The sequence below is a fragment of the Aotus nancymaae genome, unplaced genomic scaffold (assembly GCF_030222135.1).
Source record: "Aotus nancymaae isolate 86718 unplaced genomic scaffold, 86718_ANA_hifiasm-v0.15.2.pri h1tg000081l, whole genome shotgun sequence".
NCBI classification, from domain to species: domain Eukaryota; kingdom Metazoa; phylum Chordata; class Mammalia; order Primates; family Aotidae; genus Aotus; species Aotus nancymaae.
In genome coordinates, this window is record NW_026988496.1 from 2,202,854 (window position 1) to 2,224,949 (window position 22,096).

The following is a 22,096-nucleotide window of genomic DNA, read 5'->3' on the forward strand; positions in this document are numbered from 1 at the left end:
CTTTAAGAGCTCCCTCTCTGCTTTCTGAAAAGCAGTCAATGTTCTGATAGGACAGAGCTAGCCCCCTGAAAAAGAGATTTTCTTTTCTGTTCCCCAGTTCTCCTTACACATCAGACTAAACTCCAAGCTTCTCGCCCTTCTTCAGCTACTGGCTGACTTCCTTGGGGATCCTCACTTACCCTGTTAGACTCAATCATCCCCGTCCTGGCATGAAACTTCACAGTTTTCAATCGAGCTCTTTCTTTCTTTTCCACCCTGTTTTGGAGTCAAAAAGAAGTCCTGTTACTGCCAGTAAATGGTCTCAGCACTGGGTTGCAGCAGGCACAGCAGCCATTTTTTGGCTCACTGAGTAAAAACCATGTTGAGTACCAACTCCACCAAAAAGGAATCAAGGCACCTTCTAATAGGAAAACAAGAAAGAAATACCAGCAAGAGGGCAGGAAAGGCCTTGCTCATGATCACAACGACTCACCTCTTCTTACTGGGGATCACACCGATCTGCTCACTTTCTCCGTGTGGGGTCACCAGCCTTGCCTGCCACCACTCATCATCGGAGGCATTAATGACATGCAGAATGTCACCATAAGAGAAGCTGAGCCCCTGGCTTGGCAAGCAGCTGTCCCGAGTCCGATCATAATCAAACAGGGCCCTGAAAGGCACAGTGAAAGATGAAATAATCATCCAATCCTAAACGGCAAGACACTGGCACCCTGAAAAGACAGAAGGCCAACCCAAACAGCACAGACATAGCAGCCTCACAGCATACTAGAAGGATGTCTCCAGGAGAATAAATCCTTCTTTCTGTGCCAAAGTGGTAAATATGCGCCCCCTTTCAAAGAAATATCTCATTCTCCCAATAAGAAGCATAAAAGAGGAGGAGTTCCAAGATGGCCGGTTAGATGCAGCTCAGGATTGCAGCTCTGAGTGAAAGTGCAGAGGGTGAGTGGACGCCGCATTTCCAGACGGATTTTTATGGCCCACAGACCAGGAGATACCCAGGCGGAGGAGCCCCACGGGTCGCCAGTGCAGCTGTTTTGGCCGGCGCAGCTGTTTCGCCTGCACCCTGGTGCAGCGGCTCCCACTGCAGAGTAAATGGAACTGTGTTCCCACCCAGCCAGCAACGGGAGCTGAAACAGGGAGCCAGGCCAGGAGATTCCCGGGCAAAAAAAGAGCCATGAATCTCAGAGCCACGGTTTCAGCCGATGCAGTGGGTCGCCGCACGGGAAATCACACAGATCCTGGCGCCTATTCAACAGGCGACCAGGACACCTGGGAGAGAGACGACTGTTCAACTAAAAAACAAAAGGCTCTGAGACAGGGAGCCAAGTGATCAGGGTCGGCTGATCCCACCCCCACAAAAACAGAAACAAAAACAAAAAAACAGCAATTGGAAACGCTCAGAGTTGAGAGTTTCACATCAAGCACAGCTGAAACCGGGACGGTCCAGCTCTGTGGGGGAGGGGCATCCACCATTACTGAGGCAGCCTGCCGTTGCTGAGGCAACCTGCCATTACAGAGAGAGTCCATCGTTACAGAGGCGGGCCAACATAGCGGAAGCAGTTCTAACTACACCCATATAAACAGGACTGCAGGGAAGTTCACACAGCAGCCGGGCGGAGCCCACAGCAGCTCAGCGAAGCCTCTGCAGGCTGAGAGTGACTAGGCTGCCTCCTTGTGGGCAGGGCAGCCCTGAAGAAAAAAAAAAGGACAGCAGCACAGCGGAAACTCATAAAGCCCTAACTCCCTGGGACAGAACACCTGGGAAAAAAAAAAAGGGAGTTTATGAGTCCTGCTGCTGCAGACTTAAATTTACCGGCCCAGCAGCTCTGAATGAACAACGGGGCTCACAGCTCAGCACCTGAGCTAATATAAAGGACAGACTGTTTCCTCAAGCATCTCCCTGACCCCCGTATATCCAAAGAGTCACCTCATAAAGGAGAGCTGAGACTGACATTTGGCAGGTATCCTTCTGGGACAAAGCAGAAGAAGAAACTGGTAGCAACCTTTACTATTTGGCAGCTACTGCAAGTGATCCCCAGGCAAGCAGGGCCTGGAGTGGACCTCAGCAGTCCTACAGCAGAGAGGCCAGACAGTTAAAAGGAAAACTAAGAAACAGAAATAACTTCATCAACAACAAACAGGACATCCACTCAGAGACCCAATCAGAAAGTCAACAACTACAAAGCCGACAGGTGGATAAATCCACAAAGATTTTTTTGCTGGAAGAAACCAGCACAAAAAGGATGAAAACACCCGAAACCAGAACACCTCTCCTCCTACAAGGGATCACAACTCCTCACCAGCAAGGGAACAAGGCTGGATGGAGAATGAGTCTGATGAGTTGACAGAATCAGCCTTCAGAAAGTGGGTAATAAGAAACTTCCATGAGCTAAAAGAACATGTTCTAACCCAATGCAAAGAAACTAAGAACCTTGAAAAAAGATTGGATGAATTGCTAACAAGAATGGACAACTTAGAGAGGAATATAAGTGAATTGATGGAGCTGAAAAACACAACACGAGAACTTCGCGAAGCATGCACAAGTTTCAACAGCCGAACTGACCAAGCAGAAGAAAGGATATCAGAGGTCGAAGATCAATTCAATGAAATAAAACGAGAAGGCGAGATTAGATAAAACGGTAAAAAGGAATGAACAAAGTCAACAAGAAATATGGGACTATGTGAAAAGACCTAATCTACGTTTGATAGGTGTATCTGAATGTGACAAAGAGAATGAATCCAAGCTGGAAAATACTCTTCAGGATATTATCCAGGAAAACTTCCCCAACCTAGCAAGGCAGGCCAATATTCAAGTCCAGGAAATACAGAGAACACCACAAAGATATTCCTCAAGAAGAGCAACCCCAAGGCACATAATCGTCAGATTCACCAGGGTTGAAATGAAGGAGAAAATACTAAGGGCAGCCAGAGAGAAGGGTCGGGTTACCCACAAAGGGAAGCCCATCAGACTCACAGCAGATCTCTCAGCAGAAACCCTACAAGCCAGAAGAGAGTGGGGGCCGATATTCAACATCCTTAAAGAAAATAACTTTCAACCCAGAATTTCATATCCAGCCAAACTAAGCTTCATAAGTGAAGGAAAAATAAAATCCTTTGTGAACAAGCAAGTACTCAGAGATTTCATCACCACCAGACCGGCTTTACAAGAGCTCCTGAAAGAGGCACTACACATAGAAAAGAACAACCAGTACCAGCCACTCCAAAAACACACCAAATGGTAAAGAGCATCAACACAATGAAGAATCTGCATCAACCAACGGGCAAAACAGCCAGCTAGCATCAAAATGGCAGGATCAAATTCACACATAACAATATTAACCCTACACGTAAATGGACTAAATGCCCCAATCAAAAGACACAGACCGGCAAATTGGATAAAAAGCCAAAACCCATCAGTGTGCTGTATCCAGGAAACTCATCTCACATGCAAGGATACACAAAGGCTCAAAATAAAGGGATGGAGGAAGATTTACCAAGCAAATGGAGAGCAAAAAAAGCAGGAGTTGCAATTCTCATCTCTGATAAAATAGACTTTAAAGCAACAAAGATCAAAAGACACAAAGAAGGACATTACATAATGGTAAAAGGATCAATGCAACAAGAAGAGCTAACGATCCTAAATATATATGCACCTAATACAGGAGCACCCAGATACATAAGGCAAGTTCTTAATGACTTACAAAGAGACTTAGACTCCCACACAGTAATAGTGGGAGATTTCAACACACCATTGTCAATATTAGACAGATCAACGAGACAGAAAATTAACAAGGATATCCAGGACTTGAACTCAGACCTGGAACAAGCAAACCTAATAGACATTTACAGAACTCTCCACCCCAAATACACAGAATATACATTCTTCTCAGCACCACATCACACCTACTCTAACACTGACCACATAATTGGAAGTAAATCACTCCTTAGCAAATGCAAAAGAACGGAAACCATAACAAACAGTCTCTCAGACCACAGTGCAATCAAGTTAGAACTCAGAATTCAGAAACCAACCCAGAACCGCACAGCTTCATGGAAACTGAACAACTTTCTCTTGAACGTTAACTGGATAAATAATGAAATGAAGGCAGAAATAAAGATGTTCTTCGAAACCAACGAGAACGAAGACACCACATACCAGAATCTCTGGGACACATTTAAAACAGTCTCTAGAGGAAAATATTTAGCAATAAATGCCCACATGAGAAGCAAGGAGAGATCTAAAATTGACACTATTGTCAAAATTGAAAGAGCTAGAGGAGCAAGATCAAAAAAACTCAAAACCTAGCAGAAGACAAGAAATGACTAAGATCAGAGCAGAATTGAAGGAGATAGAGATACGAAAAACCCTTCAAAAAATCAATAAATCCAGGAGCTGGTTTTTTGAAAAGATCAACAAAATAGACAGACCACTAGCCAGATTAATAAAAAAAGAAAAGAGAGAATAACCAAATAGATGCAATAAAAAATGATAAAGGGGATATCACCACAGACACCACAGAAATTCAAACCATCATCAGAGATTATTACAAACAACTCTATGCACATAAACTAGAAAACCTGGAAGAAATGGATAAATTCCTGGACAGTTGCCTCCTCCCAAGCCTAAACCAGGAAGAAGTCAAAACCCTGAAGAGACCTCTGAAGTCGAGGCAGCAGTTAAGAGCCTACCACCCAAAAAAAACCCATGTCCAGATGGGTTTACAGCCAAATTCTACCAGACATACAAAGAGGAACTGGTACCATTCCTTCTGAAACTATTCAAAATAATCCAAAAACAGGGAATCCTTCCCAAATCATTTTATGAGACCAACATCATCCTGATACCAAAACCCGGCAGAGACTCAACAAGAAAAGAAAACTACAGGCCAATATCCATGATGAACATAGATGCAAAAATCTTCAATAAAATACTGGCAAGCCGATTGCAACAGCACATCAAAAAGCTTATCCACCATGATCAAGTAGGCTTCATCCCGGGGATGCAAGGCTGGTTCAACATATGCAAGTCTATAAATGTAATTCACCACATAAACAGAACCAAAGACAAAAACCACATGATTATCTCAATTGATGCAGAGAAGGCCTTCGACAAAATTCAACAGCCCTTTATGCTAAAAACCCTCAATAAACTAGGTATCGACGGAACGTATCTCAAAATAATAAAAGCTATTTACGACAAACCAACAGCCAATATCATACTGAATGGGCAAAAACTGGAAGCATTCCCTTTGAAATCTGGCACTAGACAAGGATGCCCTCTCTCACCACTCCTATTCAATATAGTCCTGGAAGTTCTAGCCAGAGCAATCAGGCAAGAAAAAGAAATAAAGGGTATTCAATTAGGAAAGGAGGAAGTCAAATTGTCTCTATTTGCAGATGACATGACTGTATATCTAGAAGACCCCATCATCTCAGCCCAAAATCTCCTGAAACTGATAAGCAACTTCAGCAAAGTCTCAGGATACACAATCAATGTGCAAAAATCACAAGCATTCCTATACACCAATAACAGACTTAAAGAGAGCCAAATCAAGAACGAACTGCCATTCACAATTGTTACAAAGAGAATAAAATACCTAGGAATACAACTAACAAGGAACGTAAAGGACCTCTTCAAGGAGGACTACAAACCACTGCTCAATGAAATAAGAGAGGACACAAACAAATGGAGGAACATTCCATGCTCATGGTTAGGAAGAATCAATATAGTGAAAATGGCCATACTGCCCAAAGTAATTTACAGATTCAACGCTATCCCCATCAAGCTACCAATGACCTTCTTCATAGAACTGGAAAAAACCACCTTAAACTTCATATGGAACCAAAAGAGAGTCCACATAGCCAAGTCAATTCTAAGCAAAAAGAACAAAGCGGGAGGCATCACACTACTGGACATCAAACTATACTACAAGGCTACAGTAATCAAAACAGCATGGTACTGGTACCAAAACAGAGATATAGACCAATGGAACAGAACAGAGGCCTCGGAGGCAACACAACATATCTACAACCATCCGATCTTTGACAAACCTGATAAAAACAAGCAGTGGGGAAAGGATTCCCTGTTTAATAAGCGGTGTTGGGAAAACTGGCTAGCCATATGCAGAAAGCAGAAACTGGACCCCTTCCTGACACCTTACACTAAAATTAACTCCAGATGGATTAAAGACTTAAACATAAGACCTAACACCATAAAAACCCTAGAAGAAAACCTAGGCAAAACCATTCAGGACATAGGCGTAGGCAAGGACTTCATGACCAAAACACCAAAAGCATTGGCAACAAAAGCCAAAATAGACAAATGGGACCTAATCAAACTCCACAGCTTCTGCACGGCAAAAGAAACAGTCATTAGAGTGAATCGGCAACCAACAGAATGGGAAAAACTTTTTGCAGCCTACCCATCTGACAAAGGGCTGATATCCAGAATTTACAAAGAACTAAAACAGATTTACAAGAAAAAAACAAACAAGCCCATTCAGAAGTGGGCAAAGGATATGAACAGATACTTTACAAAAGAAGATATACATGAGGCCAACAAACATATGAAAAAATGCTCATTATCACTGGTCATTAGAGAAATGCAAATCAAAACTACATTGAGATACCATCTCACGCCAGTTAGAATGGTGATCATTAAAAAATCTGGAGACAACAGATGCTGGAGAGGATGTGGAGAAATAGGAACACTTTGACACTGTTGGTGGGAGTGTAAATTAGTTCAACCATTGTGGAAGACAGTGTGGCGATTCCTCAAGGACCTAGAAATAGAAATTCCATTTGACCCAGCAATCCCATTACTGGGTATATATCCAAAGGATTATAAATCGTTCTACTATAAGGACACATGCACACAAATGTTCACTGCAGCACGGTTTACAATAGCAAAGACCTGGAACCAACCCAAATGCCCATCGATGATAGACTGGACAGGGAAAATGTGGCACATATACACCATGGAATATTATGCAGCCATCAAAAACGATGAGTTTGCATCCTTTGTAGGGACATGGATGAACCTGGAAACCATCATTCTCAGCAAACTGACACAAGAACACAAAATCAAACACCGCATGTTCTCACTCATAGATGGGTGTTGAACAATGGGAACACATGGACACAGGGAGGGGAGCACTATACACTGGGGTCTGTTGGGGGAAAATAGTGGAGAGACAGTGGGGGGTGGGGAGTTGGGGAGAGATAGCATGGGGAGAAATGCCACATACAGGTGAAGGGGAGGAAGGCAGCAAATCACACTGCCACGTGTGCACCTATGCAACAATCTTGCATGTTTTTCACATGTACCCCAAAACCTAAAATGCAATTAAAAAAAATAATAATAAAAGAAAAAAACTTGCAAGAAGTCTACATAGATGTTTGCAAAATATTATACAACTTTAAAATCAGCAGGTCCAGGTGGCACATATCCCAAGATAGCAAGAAGACTAGCAACTGGGGCCTTGTAATTTATTTCAAACAGTCACATTAAAAGTTACAAGTTGCACAAAGTAAAAAAGAAGCATAAAAGAAAATATTTTGCAAACCCCATCTCCTCTTGGCTCCTGGATGCAAGATAAAAGTCCAAAGTAGAATTTGCTCAGTAGCCCTCTCTCACCCACATAGGAAACTAGCTCTAGCAGGGAGCTTTCTCAGTTTACAAACATATCTTCAAAAAGTAGCTAAAGCGAGGAGAAAAAATGTTAACTTCAATTGCAAACAATGACTGGTAAACACTGCTGAAACACAAACGAAAGGGCCCTGTTTCTTCGGGCAGCCAAAGAAAAAGCTAACACTGACGTTGACCCACACAATGGTAGGGTTGAAAAGAACCAATGGAACCCTAGAAGTCACCTAGTGCAGTCTCTTCCTCTTACATATGGGGAAACAGAGGCTCAGGGAAGAAAAATAGTTTGACCTAGGTCACACATCTAACCAACCTGGGACAGAACCCAGGTCCTCTGACAAGACATGCTGTTGTGACATGCTATAAATGACGCAGAGTAAAGACATAAAAGGGAAAGTGGGAGAAGGAGAGAGAGCTATACTATCCAGGCTTGTGGAAAAGGATACCAGCTTGGCTGCTGCAAGAAGTCCTAGGAAATGGTATTGGAAATAAAGGTGTGGGGCAAATTTTGGAAGCCCTTGAAGAGACCCGATCCAGTGGCCCCTGGAAATCTGAGAGGAGTGACACATCAAAAGAACCTCAGGAGGCCGGGTGCAGTGACTCATGCCTATAATCCCAGCACTTTGGGAGGCCAAGGTGGGTGGATCACCTGAGGTCAGGAGTTCAAAGACCAGCCAACCAATATGGTGAAACCCCATCTCTACTAAAAATACAAAAAGTAGCCGGGTGTGGTGGCGCACACCTGTAGTCCCAGCTACTTGGGAGGCTGAGGCAGGAGAATCACTTGAGCCTGGGAGGCGGAGGTTGCAGTGAGCCGAGATTGCGTCACTGCACTCCAGTCTGGACAACAGAGTGAGACTCCATCTCAAAAAAAAAAAAAAAAAGTTATCTACTTTTCACATCCAGTGGAACCTGTCTTCATATGGGGCCACCACAAATGGGTGATTTCAGTGAGAAGTTTGTATTTTTCTACCTGCAATCTAGGCAGTCTTCTTCATATTCTCTGTTAATAGAGGTGTTTTCACACCTTCGCACATACAGCCCAAAATCTAGTTCTAAGACTTTGACTTCTACCTGCAATACTGTGACCTTTGGCTAAGTTGGAAGCTGCAAGTAAAACACATTATTTTACCATATGCAAACCCAAATGAGATAGGATGTAGTAAAGCCATGAAGAATGAAATACCCATCTACTGCTTAAAATTCTTGAAACAGAGTTCTTAAAAATCAGTGTCAGACGATTTGAAAATGAAAATACCTAAACTCTAACAAAAAGCCCTTTATTTCCCTCAATTTACACACTCAAAGCAGTAAGGAGAATGGCAGAGGCCAGCAGATAAGGAGGTGCTGTCTGAAAGGTGCATTCCAGGGTCTGTGTGACAGAATCAAAACTGAATGTATTCTCACTGCCTGAGTCCTGCATTTCCTAAAGCAAGGAAGACATTGTCAGCCACTCCTACTAAGAAGAACGTCATGAAGCAACCTCATTCTCAGGGACAATGAGAAACACCAGATGTCATTATGGGTTTCAAAGATCAGAACAAATATAGTAAGGAAAAGAACAGAACTTGAATTAAATACAAATTAGTTTGGTGAGGGAAGGAAGGAAGATGTTAAAATGAATTAGGAGGCTGGGCGCAGTGGCTCATGCCTGTAATCCTAGCATTTTGGGAGACCGAGGCAGGCAAATCACTTGAGGTCAGGAGTTTGAGACCAGCCTGGCCAACATGGCAAAACCCAGTCTCTGCTAAAAATACAAAATTTAGCCTGGTGTGGTGGCATGCGCCTGTAATCCCAGCTACTTGGGAGGCTGAGGCAGGAGAATCACTTCAATCTGGGAGGCAGAGGTTGCCTCAAAGTCAATGAAAGCCAGGCCCAGATATCCACATGGCCTCATCTAGAACTGCATAGTGAGTGACTCTCAGACCAGGGCTCTTTTATCTCAGAACATTTCATAAAGCCTAAGTCACAGTCACGTGTGTTTTTTTAAAAAAGCCAATTCTTGGCCAGGCACGGTGGCTCACGCCTGTAATCCCAGCACTTTGGGAGGCCAAGGTGGGTGGATCACGGTGTCAAGAGATCAAGACCATCCTGGCCAACATGGTGAAACCTAATCTTTACTAAAAAATAGAAAAATTAGCTGGGCATGGTGCCACAAACCTGTAGTCCCAGCTACTCGGGAGGCTGAGACAGGAGAATCGCTTGAACCCAGGAGGCAGAGGTTGCAGTGAGCTGAGGTCGCCACTGTACTGTAGCCTGGCAACAGAGTGAGACTCCGTCTTTAAAAAAAAAAGCTAATTCTCCACTCTGCTATGTGTGTAGAAAACATACCATTCTTCCACTATTTAAATACTTAGTCTTCTTTATGTGGAGTATGTGTTAGACACATGGGAGATACAAAAGAAAAGTTTATGGTCTTGTGGAGCTTACTAGCTGACAGAGGGTACAGTATACTAAGGATGCTGTAGCAGGAAGCCCAAAAGGAGGATAAAGCAAGGCCTAAAAGGATTCACAGAGACTACAAATCACATCTAGTTTGGGGAAGCTGCAAGGAGATACTGCTTTTTGAATTGGTTCTCAATGAAGATTTAGGATTTCAAAAGGTAGAGCTGAGGAGAGGTCCTTCCAGCTAAAGGGAACAGTGTAAGCAAAGGTCTGGAGGCAAGAAGCCCAGGGTATTTTCAGGGATCAGCTGTGCATCCAAGTCTGGATGGGCCTCAGAGAATGGCAGGTTGGGGCCTGACTGTGGACAGCCTGCACTGTCCAGCTAAGGAGTCTGACATTCATTTAGTATGCCTTATGGGACCAACTTCATTACTTCAGCTTTCTTATCCCAATATCAGGCTAAACTTCCATGTGGAAATTAAACCAGTAAAAGAGAACAGGCATACTAAAGTCAAACAACTTCTCCCATGAGATATATTTCATGTAATCAAAAAAAGGTATGCAAATTAGACCTTAATTTTTTTTTTTAAATATTGACTACTTTCCCAAGATCTTTAAGAAGTAGCTAAACTGTGGCCATCTAGCAGTGATAGTCTGTCTTAGGAACACCCTGGAATCCTAATGAAGTGACAGGGGCTGGCACCTTCTTACAAATAAATGCCTCATGGTAGGCCTGATGAGAGGAAGAAGGAATACCTTTCTCCACAACACTGATATATCCTCTTCCTCCTCTTTTTATTCTTAGGGAAGGCACTAGAGAAAGTCAAGGCAGATATTCCCCTTTCAAATCAGGCTGAACCACTGTCCCAGGACAGAAATCCTTCACATGACATAGCAACCAACCATTTCAACCTGACTCAAAAATAGAGTGAGCATGGAAAAAAAAAAAGCAAAACATATTTGTCTCTCAATACCTAAAGAAAGGCTGTAATTAACCAACTGCCACCCTGGTCTCACTGTGTGTGTGTGTGTGTGTGTGGGTGTGTGTGTGTACACACACGCACATATGTTTCAGCTTATCTGACAAGAAAATGGGAGAGTAGAAGGAAGTCTCAGAAACTCCTTATTCCTTCTGCACTTAGATAAAAATAATTTCACTGAGACCTCCAAGTTAGGGACTGGTCACACCAGAGGGAAACACTGTGCCATGAGAGAACAAAACTCATGGAAATATTACCATCCCCAGCCTGAAGTCACAGTGCTTTATATACAAAAAAGATGATCTGCCCCTGAATATGTTACTCCTTAGTTATGGCCATGTACCTCTACGAAGCCAGGGAGAGTCAGACCCTGGATATTCCTGCAACTTTTCAAACAGCAACACCGGGCCAGAAAAATATTACGTTATTTAAGAGCAAGGTAAATAGTGTCGCCCAGGGAAAATGTGACACATAAAAACAAAGTGACAGCAGGCTACAAAGCAGCTTTCCAGAGCCATCATACCACCATGAAGAGCAGATGCAACTTCTGGGGGATCTGCAGAGTTCTTGAGCTAATCTTCAGCACTCTAGCTTTCAAGGCTGCTGCCTGTCTCCCTAAGGAGAAAGCGTTTCCAAAGGTCTTGAAAGACAATGTTGTTTAAGAGGTGACCTTTAAAAATATCCTCAAAGGGATGTATGCACCCGCCCCCCACAGGGATAATGCATGTGCTCTAGAGGACTTTGTGTAGCCTTCCTTTCAGCTGGGTCCTCTCTGCTGGATGGGAAAGCAAGAATACAACCAGCTCAAAGTAAACAGATTATCAGGCAAAAGTCTTTGCAGTTGAGATCCTAAATGGTGAGGTTTGAGTTGGAAAGATTGAGAGAAATTATAAGCACCTGGCACGGCCACCGTGCTGTATTAGTGAACCAGAACGCAAAGCAAATGGTAACTACAAAGAAAACTGGTCAAGCAGGTTTCTCTGTGCAAAGCACATGAGCATTTTAGCGCTATCGCCTCAAAGGCAAGGAGTTGCTTCTGCTAAAATAACCTAGTATCGTGCCCACCTCTCTACCTATGGCTCGGGTCATCTGTCTATAGCCTGAGATGCTCTGTCAGTCCCCTCACCCCGCTCAGCTACTCCTCTGAGGCCCAGCCCAAGTCTCTCCCAGCTTTGTGATCCTGCCCACTCCAAATTTCCTTCTTCCAAATCCATACCATATTTGCTACCACATTTGGCAGCAACCTTTCTTTATATCTTCTACTTATTGCTATTTAATTCTTGCAAGGTTTTTTTTTTTTTTTTGATGTTTCATATTATACCGCCAAAGTAAAGCCCTTTGAAAACTGAGACCATGTCTTACGCTCCATGTGGGATTCTGAATGCTTGTGAATGGTGGGTGAGACCTGGCTATAGGGGATGGAGAGTCCACAGAAGGCCCTCCCAGTTACTCCCTAGTTACTAACCCTGAGTGTTTCTTCCCATAGTAACTGGAGTCTAATATATCACTTTATTCCTGTGGCCAGAAAGTACTGGATAAAGGGCACACATTATTTGATGACTAGGCAGTCAATTCCTTGCCCAGTCTGTATAAACCATGCACAGAAAGTAATAAAGCAACAGACACTCATCAGCCCTTGACCTTAGTGAGAGTTAATTTCCAGCAGCCTCTGAAGAGCAACCTAACAGCACAAACCCAAGCACTCAGACAGGCACACTATGGGTCAACACAAAAGGAGTGAACCAGGCCTCCCTGGTGTATCTTGAAGAAAGGTGAATGGAGAGCAGGTTAAGAGCACCTTTCTCCTTTATCTGTCTCCAAGTGTCAGCCTTATGGCAATTATGACGTTGAAGAGGCATTCAAGGACCATTTAGCCCTCAATGATTGACTGTTTGGGGCGCACAGCACTTGCAGATGATAGGATGAGCTGAGGGATTATGAATGCAGGCCCAGGACTAGTGTTTGGGAATAGGCAGTTCTAAAAATCACTGGTGCAGGAAGCTCTGCCCCACCCTCTGGTAGCCCTGAACACTTACATATATTGTTGTTGCTTTTTAAAATGCATATTATCATCACCCCCAAATTCTATCAGATAGTGAAGCCTTCCAGCATTTCCCCATTGGCATCTTAATCCACTATTGAAACTCTATTACAGTAAACAAGACCAAGTCAGGCTCCACCAAGCACCACCCTGGGCAAAGCAGAGTATTTGCACAATTAATGTCTGCTTATTGAGAGGAATGAGCATTCTCTAGCCTTCTTTGATGACCAAGTCAATATGTCTGACATTGTTTCTTGAATCAAGACTACAGATGCTCCAACATGATTTCCTTCCTAGAGTGGGAAGATGACTGAGATGGCAGATGGCCAGTCAGGAGGCCAGGACTCCCAAACTGCCTGAATGCTGCCCTGTGGCTGCAAAGAATGCAGCCAGGTTAGCCTGAACAAACTTTCAAAAGCTATTTCTACAAGTGTACTCTTGAGCCTCTTGGCAACCTTTGGAGCACAAGGTCTTTCCTTTATTCATTCAATAGATAAATTAAATACAAGTATAGAACAAGGTCATCCCTGGAACTCTAACCCAGTGTCTTTGTACTGCCTTCACATCAGAATGGCCTGAGTTAAACACCTACCCATCCCAACCTCAAGCAAGAAGTTCAAGAGAGGTTTATTTCTATGGACTTTTCCAGGGGACAAGGCAAATTCTCCAGCAGAGCAAAAGCCCTAGGCTGGGCAGACTGAGGTGCTGTGCTTATCCTGGTCATCTACTTAAGAGATGATTCTAGCATAGTGAAGTGTGAGGAAGGGCCTTCCAAATAAGTTACTGATGACTTTAAAATCAAGTTTCATTTTCCAAATACTGCTCTCTTTCCTTCTTCCTCCTGTGCCCTACTTTATAAACCCCATGTCCCCTGTGGTTAGTACAGCTGCAGCTCCCCAGGGTTTCACCTGTTAGAGCCTCTGTTGCAGCTCTAAGAGGGTGTTACTTACTTCAAAAGAGCTTTGCAAACCCATGCACACCAAAGGGGGATAGATACTCAGGGGAGGGGAAGGAAAGCAAATAATTATGTCATAGGGGAAGCAACAGCAAAAGAATCAGAGGTGAAACCCAAACTGAAAAAGGGTTCCCTCAGTTTAACCACCTGCTGCTTAATCTTTTCTGGGTAGATGGTGAGCTGCCAGAGGGCAGGGACCATACCTGCTGTTTCCTTGAATCTAACCCTGCAATTGTACCCAAATTCTCAGCCTTGTGCTTTACTGCTTTCCACACAGGAGGAGGTAAAGTAAGTGTGATGTTTACTTTTTATAATTTTTTTATAGAGACAGAGTCTTGCTCTGTCACCCAGACTGGAATACAGTGTCATGATCATAGCTTACTGAAGTCACAACCTGCTGGGCTCAAGTGATCCTCCTGCTCACTTGATCCTACTCAGCCCCCTGAGTAGCTGGGACTACAGGTATATGCCACCATATCTGGCTAATTAAAAACTTTTTACTTTTTAAAAGTGGGGCTTGCTATGTTGTGCAGGCTGGTCTCAAACTCCTGGGCTCAAGCAATCCTCCCATCTTGGCCTCCCAAAGTTCTAGGATTACTGATGTGAGCTGCCACACTCAACCTTGACTGCTTGTTAAAAACACATATTTTCCCAAACCTGGTGAATCCAAAACACTAGAAAAGCAACCTAGGAATCTGCATTTTTTTTTTTTTTTTTTTGAGACGGAGTTTCGCTCTTGTTACCCAGGCTGGAGTGCAATGGTGTGATCTCGGCTCACCGCAACCTCCGCCTCCTAGGTTCAGGCAATTCTCCTGCCTCAGCCTCCTGAGTAGCTGGGATTACAGGCACGCGCCACCGTGCCCAGCTAATTTTTTGTATTTTTAGTAGAGACAGGGTTTCACCGTGTTGACCAGGATGGTCTCGATCTCTTGACCTCATGATCCACCCGCCTCGGCCTCCCAAAGTGCTGGGATTACAGGCATGAGCCACCGCGCCCGGCGGGAACCTGTATTTTTACTAGCATTCCAGCTGATTCCTTTCAGGAAGTTAGGGAAACACTGAAAGAACCACACTTTATAGTCAGAGCAACCAGGTTCAAGTTCCAGTTTTGGCACTTCTTAGCTGTCTAACTGGAGTTACAGTGTTCTCATCTGCAAAATGGGAATCATAATATCTACTCTGTAGCATTATTAAAGGGATATTAAAAGCCATTTAAAGAGAATAAGGAAGGTCTTGATGTACAATAGGTGTTCCCTAATGTTTGTTTCCCTTTATCCTGAAGACACTGAGGAACTAGTGAAAGCTTTTGAGCAGATCATGTCCAGATTATTGCTTCAGTTTCAACCCCCTCTGCAACACCCAGCCAAATGGTTGCCCAGCCTCTTCTGTAACACCTTGAGCGACAAAACATCGAATTTACTATATCCGGAAGCAGTCCTTTCCATTTTCTGACAGTTTTAATCATTAGCTCTTCCTTTCTTATGTTGAGCAGAGATCTGCCTTGGGTGACAGAACAAATCTAATCCCTTTTCCACATGATAGGGCGAGGCAATTAACTTAGATAAGGAAAGTACATGCCGCTTGTTTGAGGAACTGAGAGGGCAGTTTTATTTATGGACACATCCAGCAAGTAGTTGATATGCAGGTGTGTAGCTCAGTAAAGAGATCAGGAATGTCATTTATACGACAGGATTTGAAACTGTGAAAATAAATGACATTGCCATTTAGGGGAGCAGAGCTAATGAAAGGTATTAAGGAATGGTAAGCAGGGTAGGAAGAGAACCTGTAAAGAAGAAAGCAGGTAATTCATGGAAACAAATGTGATGAAGAGGTCAGAACAATGTCAGAGAACCAGTGAACCAGTCACTACATTTGAAGACTAAGAGGTCACCCACTGATCCCTGACAGAGAGTCAGGCTTCTACTCCCCTGGAGCCTTCCAGAGCTGCTCAGAGTCACACTACCACACCGAAGAGCAGATGCATGCTTCCTTTCGGGCTAGTGAAAGACAGGTGATTTGATGCAGCAGCAAGTACTCCAATATTTCCCAACCTGGATGTTGAGATAGGTTTCTCAAATAAGGCTCCCATGCTCTGTCTTTTGGGGAAACACTGCCTAGTACAGTCCTTCCTGGAGATTAATCACAGGAAAGAGCCCCGTTTTCCTCTGTTTAAGCCTGCATTTGCGCAACTTACTAAATCACTGATTTTTCACACAATACTGATTAGTATCTTGAGGAGCTAGTGTTTTCTGGCAAATAATTTGGCAAATGCAGTAAGCAAAGAGATATAAGACAATAATTTATGAGACTATTGGTGTGCTCGCTTTGGCAGCACATATACTAAAATTGGAGACTATTGGTATCAAGGGATTTTTTTTTTATGTTTAAGAATAAAAGAAGTGGCCGGGCGCGGTGGCTCAAGCCTATAATTCCAGCACTTTGGGAGGCCGAGGCGGGTGGATCACGAGGTCAAGAGATCGAGACCATCCTGGTCAACATGGTGAAACCCCGTCTCTACTAAAAATACAAAAAATTAGCTGGGCACGGTGGCACGTGCCTGTAATCCCAGCTACTCAGGAGACTGAGGCAGGAGAATTGCCTGAACCCAGGAGGCGGAGGTTGCGGTGAGCCGAGATCGCGCCATTGCACTCCAGCCTGGGTAACAAGAGTGAAACTCCGTCTCAAAAAAAAAAAAAAAAAAAAAAGAATAAAAGAAGCTGGCCGGGTGTGGTGGCTCAAGCCTGTAATTCCAGCACTTTAGGAGGCTGAGGTGGGCAGATCATGAGGTCAGGAGTTCAAGACCGGCCTGACCAATATGGTGAAACCCTGTCTCTACTAAAAATACAAAAATTAGCCGGGTGTGATGTTGCGCCTGTAATCCCAGCTACTTGGGAGGCTGAGGCAGGAGAATCGCTTGAACCCGGGAGGCGGAGGTTGCAGTGAGCCAAGAGCATGCCATTGCACTATAGCCTGGGTGACAGGGCGAGACTCTGTCTCAAAAAAAAAAAAAAAAAAAAGAATTAAAGAAGCTTAAATATGTTTACGTGCTGAAGAAAAGGAACCAAGTGTAGAGTGAAAGGCCAAAAACAGGAACAAAAGGGAAGAGAGCAAGCCAGGTTCCGATAAAGGGGTTAGCTTAGCAAAGGACCTCAGCTCAATGCTTTAGCCATAAGACATTAAGTCTCCTGATTAAATCTAGTGATCACAAATCGTTACTATTTTCCTAACCACATCTACTTTCCTCAGAGGATACAGATATTTATCTAGAGAAGGTTACGGGCAGATTATATAAACTGATTCACTAGAAGCAGTCATGGTCTCCACCCTCCTCCCCAGAGGTAAGCTGAATGTATCCCTTGCCTGGGCCAGAGAAGGGTGTTCCAGATCTGGAGCCAATGTCCCACTCCCCCTGCCCAGGCAGAGAGAACTGTAGCACAGGATAGGCAGAGAGGGGAAATCTAAAAATAAAGCTCTCCAAAGAAACTGTCTTGCCTAAAGAGCAGCTTCCCACGCACACTGGAGTGCCACATCTGCGGAGGCTGGAAGCATGGAACGGAACAATCCTGACCAAGTCATACAAGCATTACCCATTTTGGGGGGTCGACAGTGCATTTTTGATTTTCCCCATCAGCACCCCAGTATCCAAGCTGCAGACTGGGAGCAAGGGCTTTAGTGACAGAAAACAAAACTTTCTTTTTGGGGGATTGGAAAAATGACCAGTCCTGCCTTCCTACCATTCTCCCTTCACAGCAGGAGGTAAGCATAGCAAATGCTTTCAACACACAAGGAGTGGAGTTGAGGATTGACACTAGACAAGATCGTGGAGGTTTCTAGTGGGCTTCAGGCTCAGAGATGGGCTCCCTCAGCTCCACTCCCTGCAGTAGAGTCAGGGACCACCAACTGGGGAAAAAGAAAAGCAAACACCATGAGAAAAAAACTTCAGTTAGCATTGACATCCCTTCGCTATTGTCAACTCACACCCCAAGGACAGAGCAGTTGTCACATTGCCAAGCAACTAGCAAGTACAACTTCCTGGCCAGGTATCAGAAGCCACTAGAAAAAAGTTCAGCCCAAGAGTTTGCTACGGCCCCACACCTAAGCATTAAACACAATGGAAAGCAATCCCCACCACCTTTCTCTAAGAGCTTTAACCTTGGAGAGATACAATGTACTTGGCACCAGATTTTGGAGTTTTGCCAAGATGCCAAAGCAGGAAGAAGGAAGCTATCCCTAATTCTGTGAGGAGTCCACAGTATTCTCTTGGCACTCCAACTCCCCAGGAGGTTTGTACTTTGACCTGACAAAGTATTATACTATGCCTCAAGGGTCAGAGAAGCTCAACCTCGAAAATATCTCGGAATAGCTTTCAGCAGCAATACACTCTGTGCTACTACTATCTGTTCCCTCCACCCCTCCTTCTTCCTAGGTCACATACACTATTCATCCCATGATTCATAGATACAGCAGACCAGTGCAGCAGGTGGTGAGGGGGGAATGGAATCACAATAAAACATCCAGAATGCAGCAACCTGTCAGTTCTTTGGTCTTTTAAAAGAGACCCTTGTACCAGAACACTGCGATAGTTGCTATGCTGAGATAGAAATCCTGGTGTCTATTATGCATACATGGAAGGGGATGGGGGGTGGCAAGTTTCCTCTCAAAGTACAGATTGCAAGCAAAGTAGTTTGAACATTTGACTGATATTTGAATGCTGACTAGCAACAATCACCCAACAGTCTTTTACAATTAGAGCAAACTGAAATTTTCCCATACTGAGTCATTCATGAGCAAAAAGGAATAAGCCAGCTCACAAAAGGGAGGAGATACTGACCATAAAATACACAACCTGAGCATACAGTGAAGAGTGTTATTTTAGTACTGGGAGTACATACTCCCTAGCCCACTAGTTAAATAAGAAGGGCTGGGTTGGCATGGAGCTCTCCTCATCTAGCACAAGGCCTAGTGCTCTGAAGAGCAACTTACCTGACATACAAGGACCTCTTCTCACTTGTTCGGAGGGATCCAGACCCAGAGCTCATGCTGCTGTTCATCATTTGTTCTCGCAAGTCATGTATCTTCGATTCAAAGCGACTGTATTCTGTCACAGAAACAAGGGAAAAGACAGGAAAAGAATGAACTCAAGGAGCTCCCCTGAGTTTGCATGCCAGCAGCCAAAAAAGCCAGAAGGCCCCTTGGCTTAAAAGCAGCCAGAGCCAGCCCACTCAGTCTTTGCTTTGATAAGCAAAGTCCCTCCTCCTAAGCACAGAAAGACAAACTTCCCTGCATCCCCAAACTAACAGAAGGAAAGAATGCACCTGAAAAGGGAGTAGCATTTGGGCATATCAAATGCAAAAAGCTCTTATCTGCCTCAAAAATCTCACTGATCCTTTAAAAAAAATAACAACTGGAAAGAGGTTCCAGTGCAACCCTTTATAAATCTTTAGAGCCGACACTAAGGCCCAAGGAGAGCAGATGGAAAAGGAGACTTTCCCAAAAAGCGGATTGCAGAGAACAGATGGTCCTGAGACGCAGAGCAGAGGGGCTGGAAAGGACCTGAGGCCATTATATCATTGTTAGGCAAGAAGACAATTTTTTCAGGATGACTTTTTTGGCCGGGGTGAAGGAGGGTGATATTGGAACCCAGTACAGAGGTAAAAACAAACAAACCTCACAACCGTAACTACCATATGAGGAGAATTAAAGCTCTCCTGAGTTATTTCCCTTTTAACCAATAGCCTCTTTGGCCTCAGTAACATACATTAAAACATAAATTCTCCCAAACCGAGAAGTCAGCTAACACCTCTCACCTCCAAAATCATCTAGTCAGTGAGGTCATAAGTACATTCCTAACCTTATACCCCATTGAGACCATCACAACAGCCTGAAACAGCCTTATCACTCTGGAAATGTAATACAGGTTTATCCCCAGTTTAAGAAAACCTGATATAAGAAAATTAACTCTAGCTGTACAATTATTATAAAAGGCTTTTCCTATGGCTGCTTTGCTGTGACATTCTCCTAGGACATTTAAAATACAATATTCACACTTACCACACACAATTACACATCTTTCAGGCCTATAATTGCCGCATAAAATGGGGTATATCTAAGGCCACAGGCTGTGGAAATGCTACAAAACAGGCACACTTCACTATGACAAGCTGGCTTTAAAGGAAGTCAAAATTTATACTAGGGGTTGAAGGTTGGGAAACTGCTTTAAAAAACACACTTCCAGGGGAAAAAATTCCACAAAAGCAATTTCGTGCACCATAGAGGGCTGGCAAGAAGCATCCCCACCTAGTCCGTATGACTCTACAGGAGAAAACAAAACACCTGTTTCAGCACCTGACACCCCCCCTTCCCCCAGCAAAGCAACCAAACTGACCTTCGACTGGGTGTAAGGGGAAATGCTAAAGCCTAAAGGGGAAGAAATGGAGCCCTAAGTCAGAGAAATAACCTCCTCTCAACAAAGCTTCTTTTGTTCACTGTGGTATCAATTTAACCAACTGGTTAAATTAGTGTGCTCTTTCATTCATCACACATCGGTGTTATGGTGATTTGTCCTCATTACCTACTCCTGTTCCTGAAATCCTGGAGGAAGCAGTTAAGTCACTGACTCACCCATTAAATGTTGCAGTGGGGGGTAAGAGAGACAACAGCTGGACAATGTTCCTGTTCTGAGGGTTACACGGCAACCCATCAATATCAGTGAGGTGCCCCGATCTAAAGGTAGGGGGTAGTGTCCAATTTGTCACAGAAGCCCTGGACTGTCCTAGAGCACAGCAGCAGGCCAGTCCACCTCTAGAGACCCCCTGGGTACTGGCCCCACCCCAGGGCTCGGCCCTGTGCACTGGCTGGGGATTGTTTCTCATCTGTTCCTTTCTGGCCCTCCTCTGAGCTCACTGGCTATTGGGCAGAACCATGTGAGACAAAGATTTCTGACCAAGCAGCCCTTTATTAGGAGAAGATAAGTAAAAGAGAGAACTATGCATCAAACTGAGAACAAAAAAGTACACCCAATCTATCATGTTTTTCCCTTCTTGAAACTTGTTTATATATTCCCTTCTTTGGAATTGACTGCCCGCTGAACTCCAACTTAGCAGCAGGTCATGGCAGTTGCTTAGTAACTACATTTCTTTAAAAATCCTTTAAAAAACAACCACCAAACCACCATTTCCTCAAAGCTCCTAATCCAAAGCTGATAATTCTGGGCCAGAGGGTCCACTTAAAATAGACTACAGAAAGAGAACAAAGCTATTGCTTTAAGGCATCCACTCTTTGTTTTCGCCTGTGCTACTAAAATTTCAAGTTTATTAAATTGTGTTTTATTCACTTTTTTTTTTCTATTTGGATGATCCCTTTAGAGTTCCAGCTGCCCACCAGTCTCTGGCTTCTATTTGTAGAGTTATCTAAAGTCTACTAGTCGGAGCAGACTTTGAATAAATAATTGTTGGGTAAATGAGAAGCAAATTAGAAAACTATGTAGAAAACTATGTCCAAGTTGACACTTCTATTCTTAAACTAATAAACCTAATGGTTTATTTAACTGATGGCTGCCAGCTTCATTGAGGGCTTAGAAAGTTAAGAAGCATTCACATTTACTTTTGTTCCCAAGGTTAACTGTTGGGAGCAACTGGGGTTTATTATTTTTAAACACCCTTTTGAGATGTTAACAACGAACAATGGGCAGCTGATTAACAGACTTTGTATACAACAAAGAAAAATCATTCTAACAAAAAACTATTTATAATAGACTTAGATACTATCTCATCTTAAATATTAGAGGTATCATTTTCCCAGGAAAAAAACTTCCCTTGAAAAGCATCTCAATTCTAAGACTTCAGGACTCGCTAAGCTCCCTCCTTCCCTCCCATTTGTCACTAACAGAGCCTTCGCAGCCAATGCTGGAGAGCATCTCCTAGGCCAAAGTCACTGCCTAGGAAGCCCACCTGACCAGCCTCTAACCCAGAGGGCCCACTTCAAAGAAGCAACAGTTAATAGTATACTAAAATCTCAAGTCTACTAAAGTGCTCTTTATTTTTTCCCATTCAGATGAACCCAAATGTTTGTGACCCACAAAGATATCCATA

At 43.6% G+C, this 22,096-nt stretch overlaps 1 protein-coding gene across 5 annotated transcripts in view; it reads right to left on the reverse strand.

Moving 5' to 3' along the window:
• DLG3 (discs large MAGUK scaffold protein 3) overlaps window positions 1–22,096 on the reverse strand; it is a 63,841-nt gene that overhangs the window by 11,526 nt on the left and 30,219 nt on the right. For all 5 annotated transcript variants that reach the window (XM_012475044.2, XM_012475043.2, XM_012475042.2 and 2 more), the window contains 3 exons: window positions 18,990–19,104; window positions 473–649; window positions 180–255 (listed from right to left, as the gene is read on the reverse strand). In XM_012475044.2, the coding sequence (XP_012330467.1) occupies window positions 180–255; window positions 473–649; window positions 18,990–19,104 (368 nt within the window). The remainder of the gene's footprint in view (window positions 1–179; window positions 256–472; window positions 650–18,989; window positions 19,105–22,096) is intronic.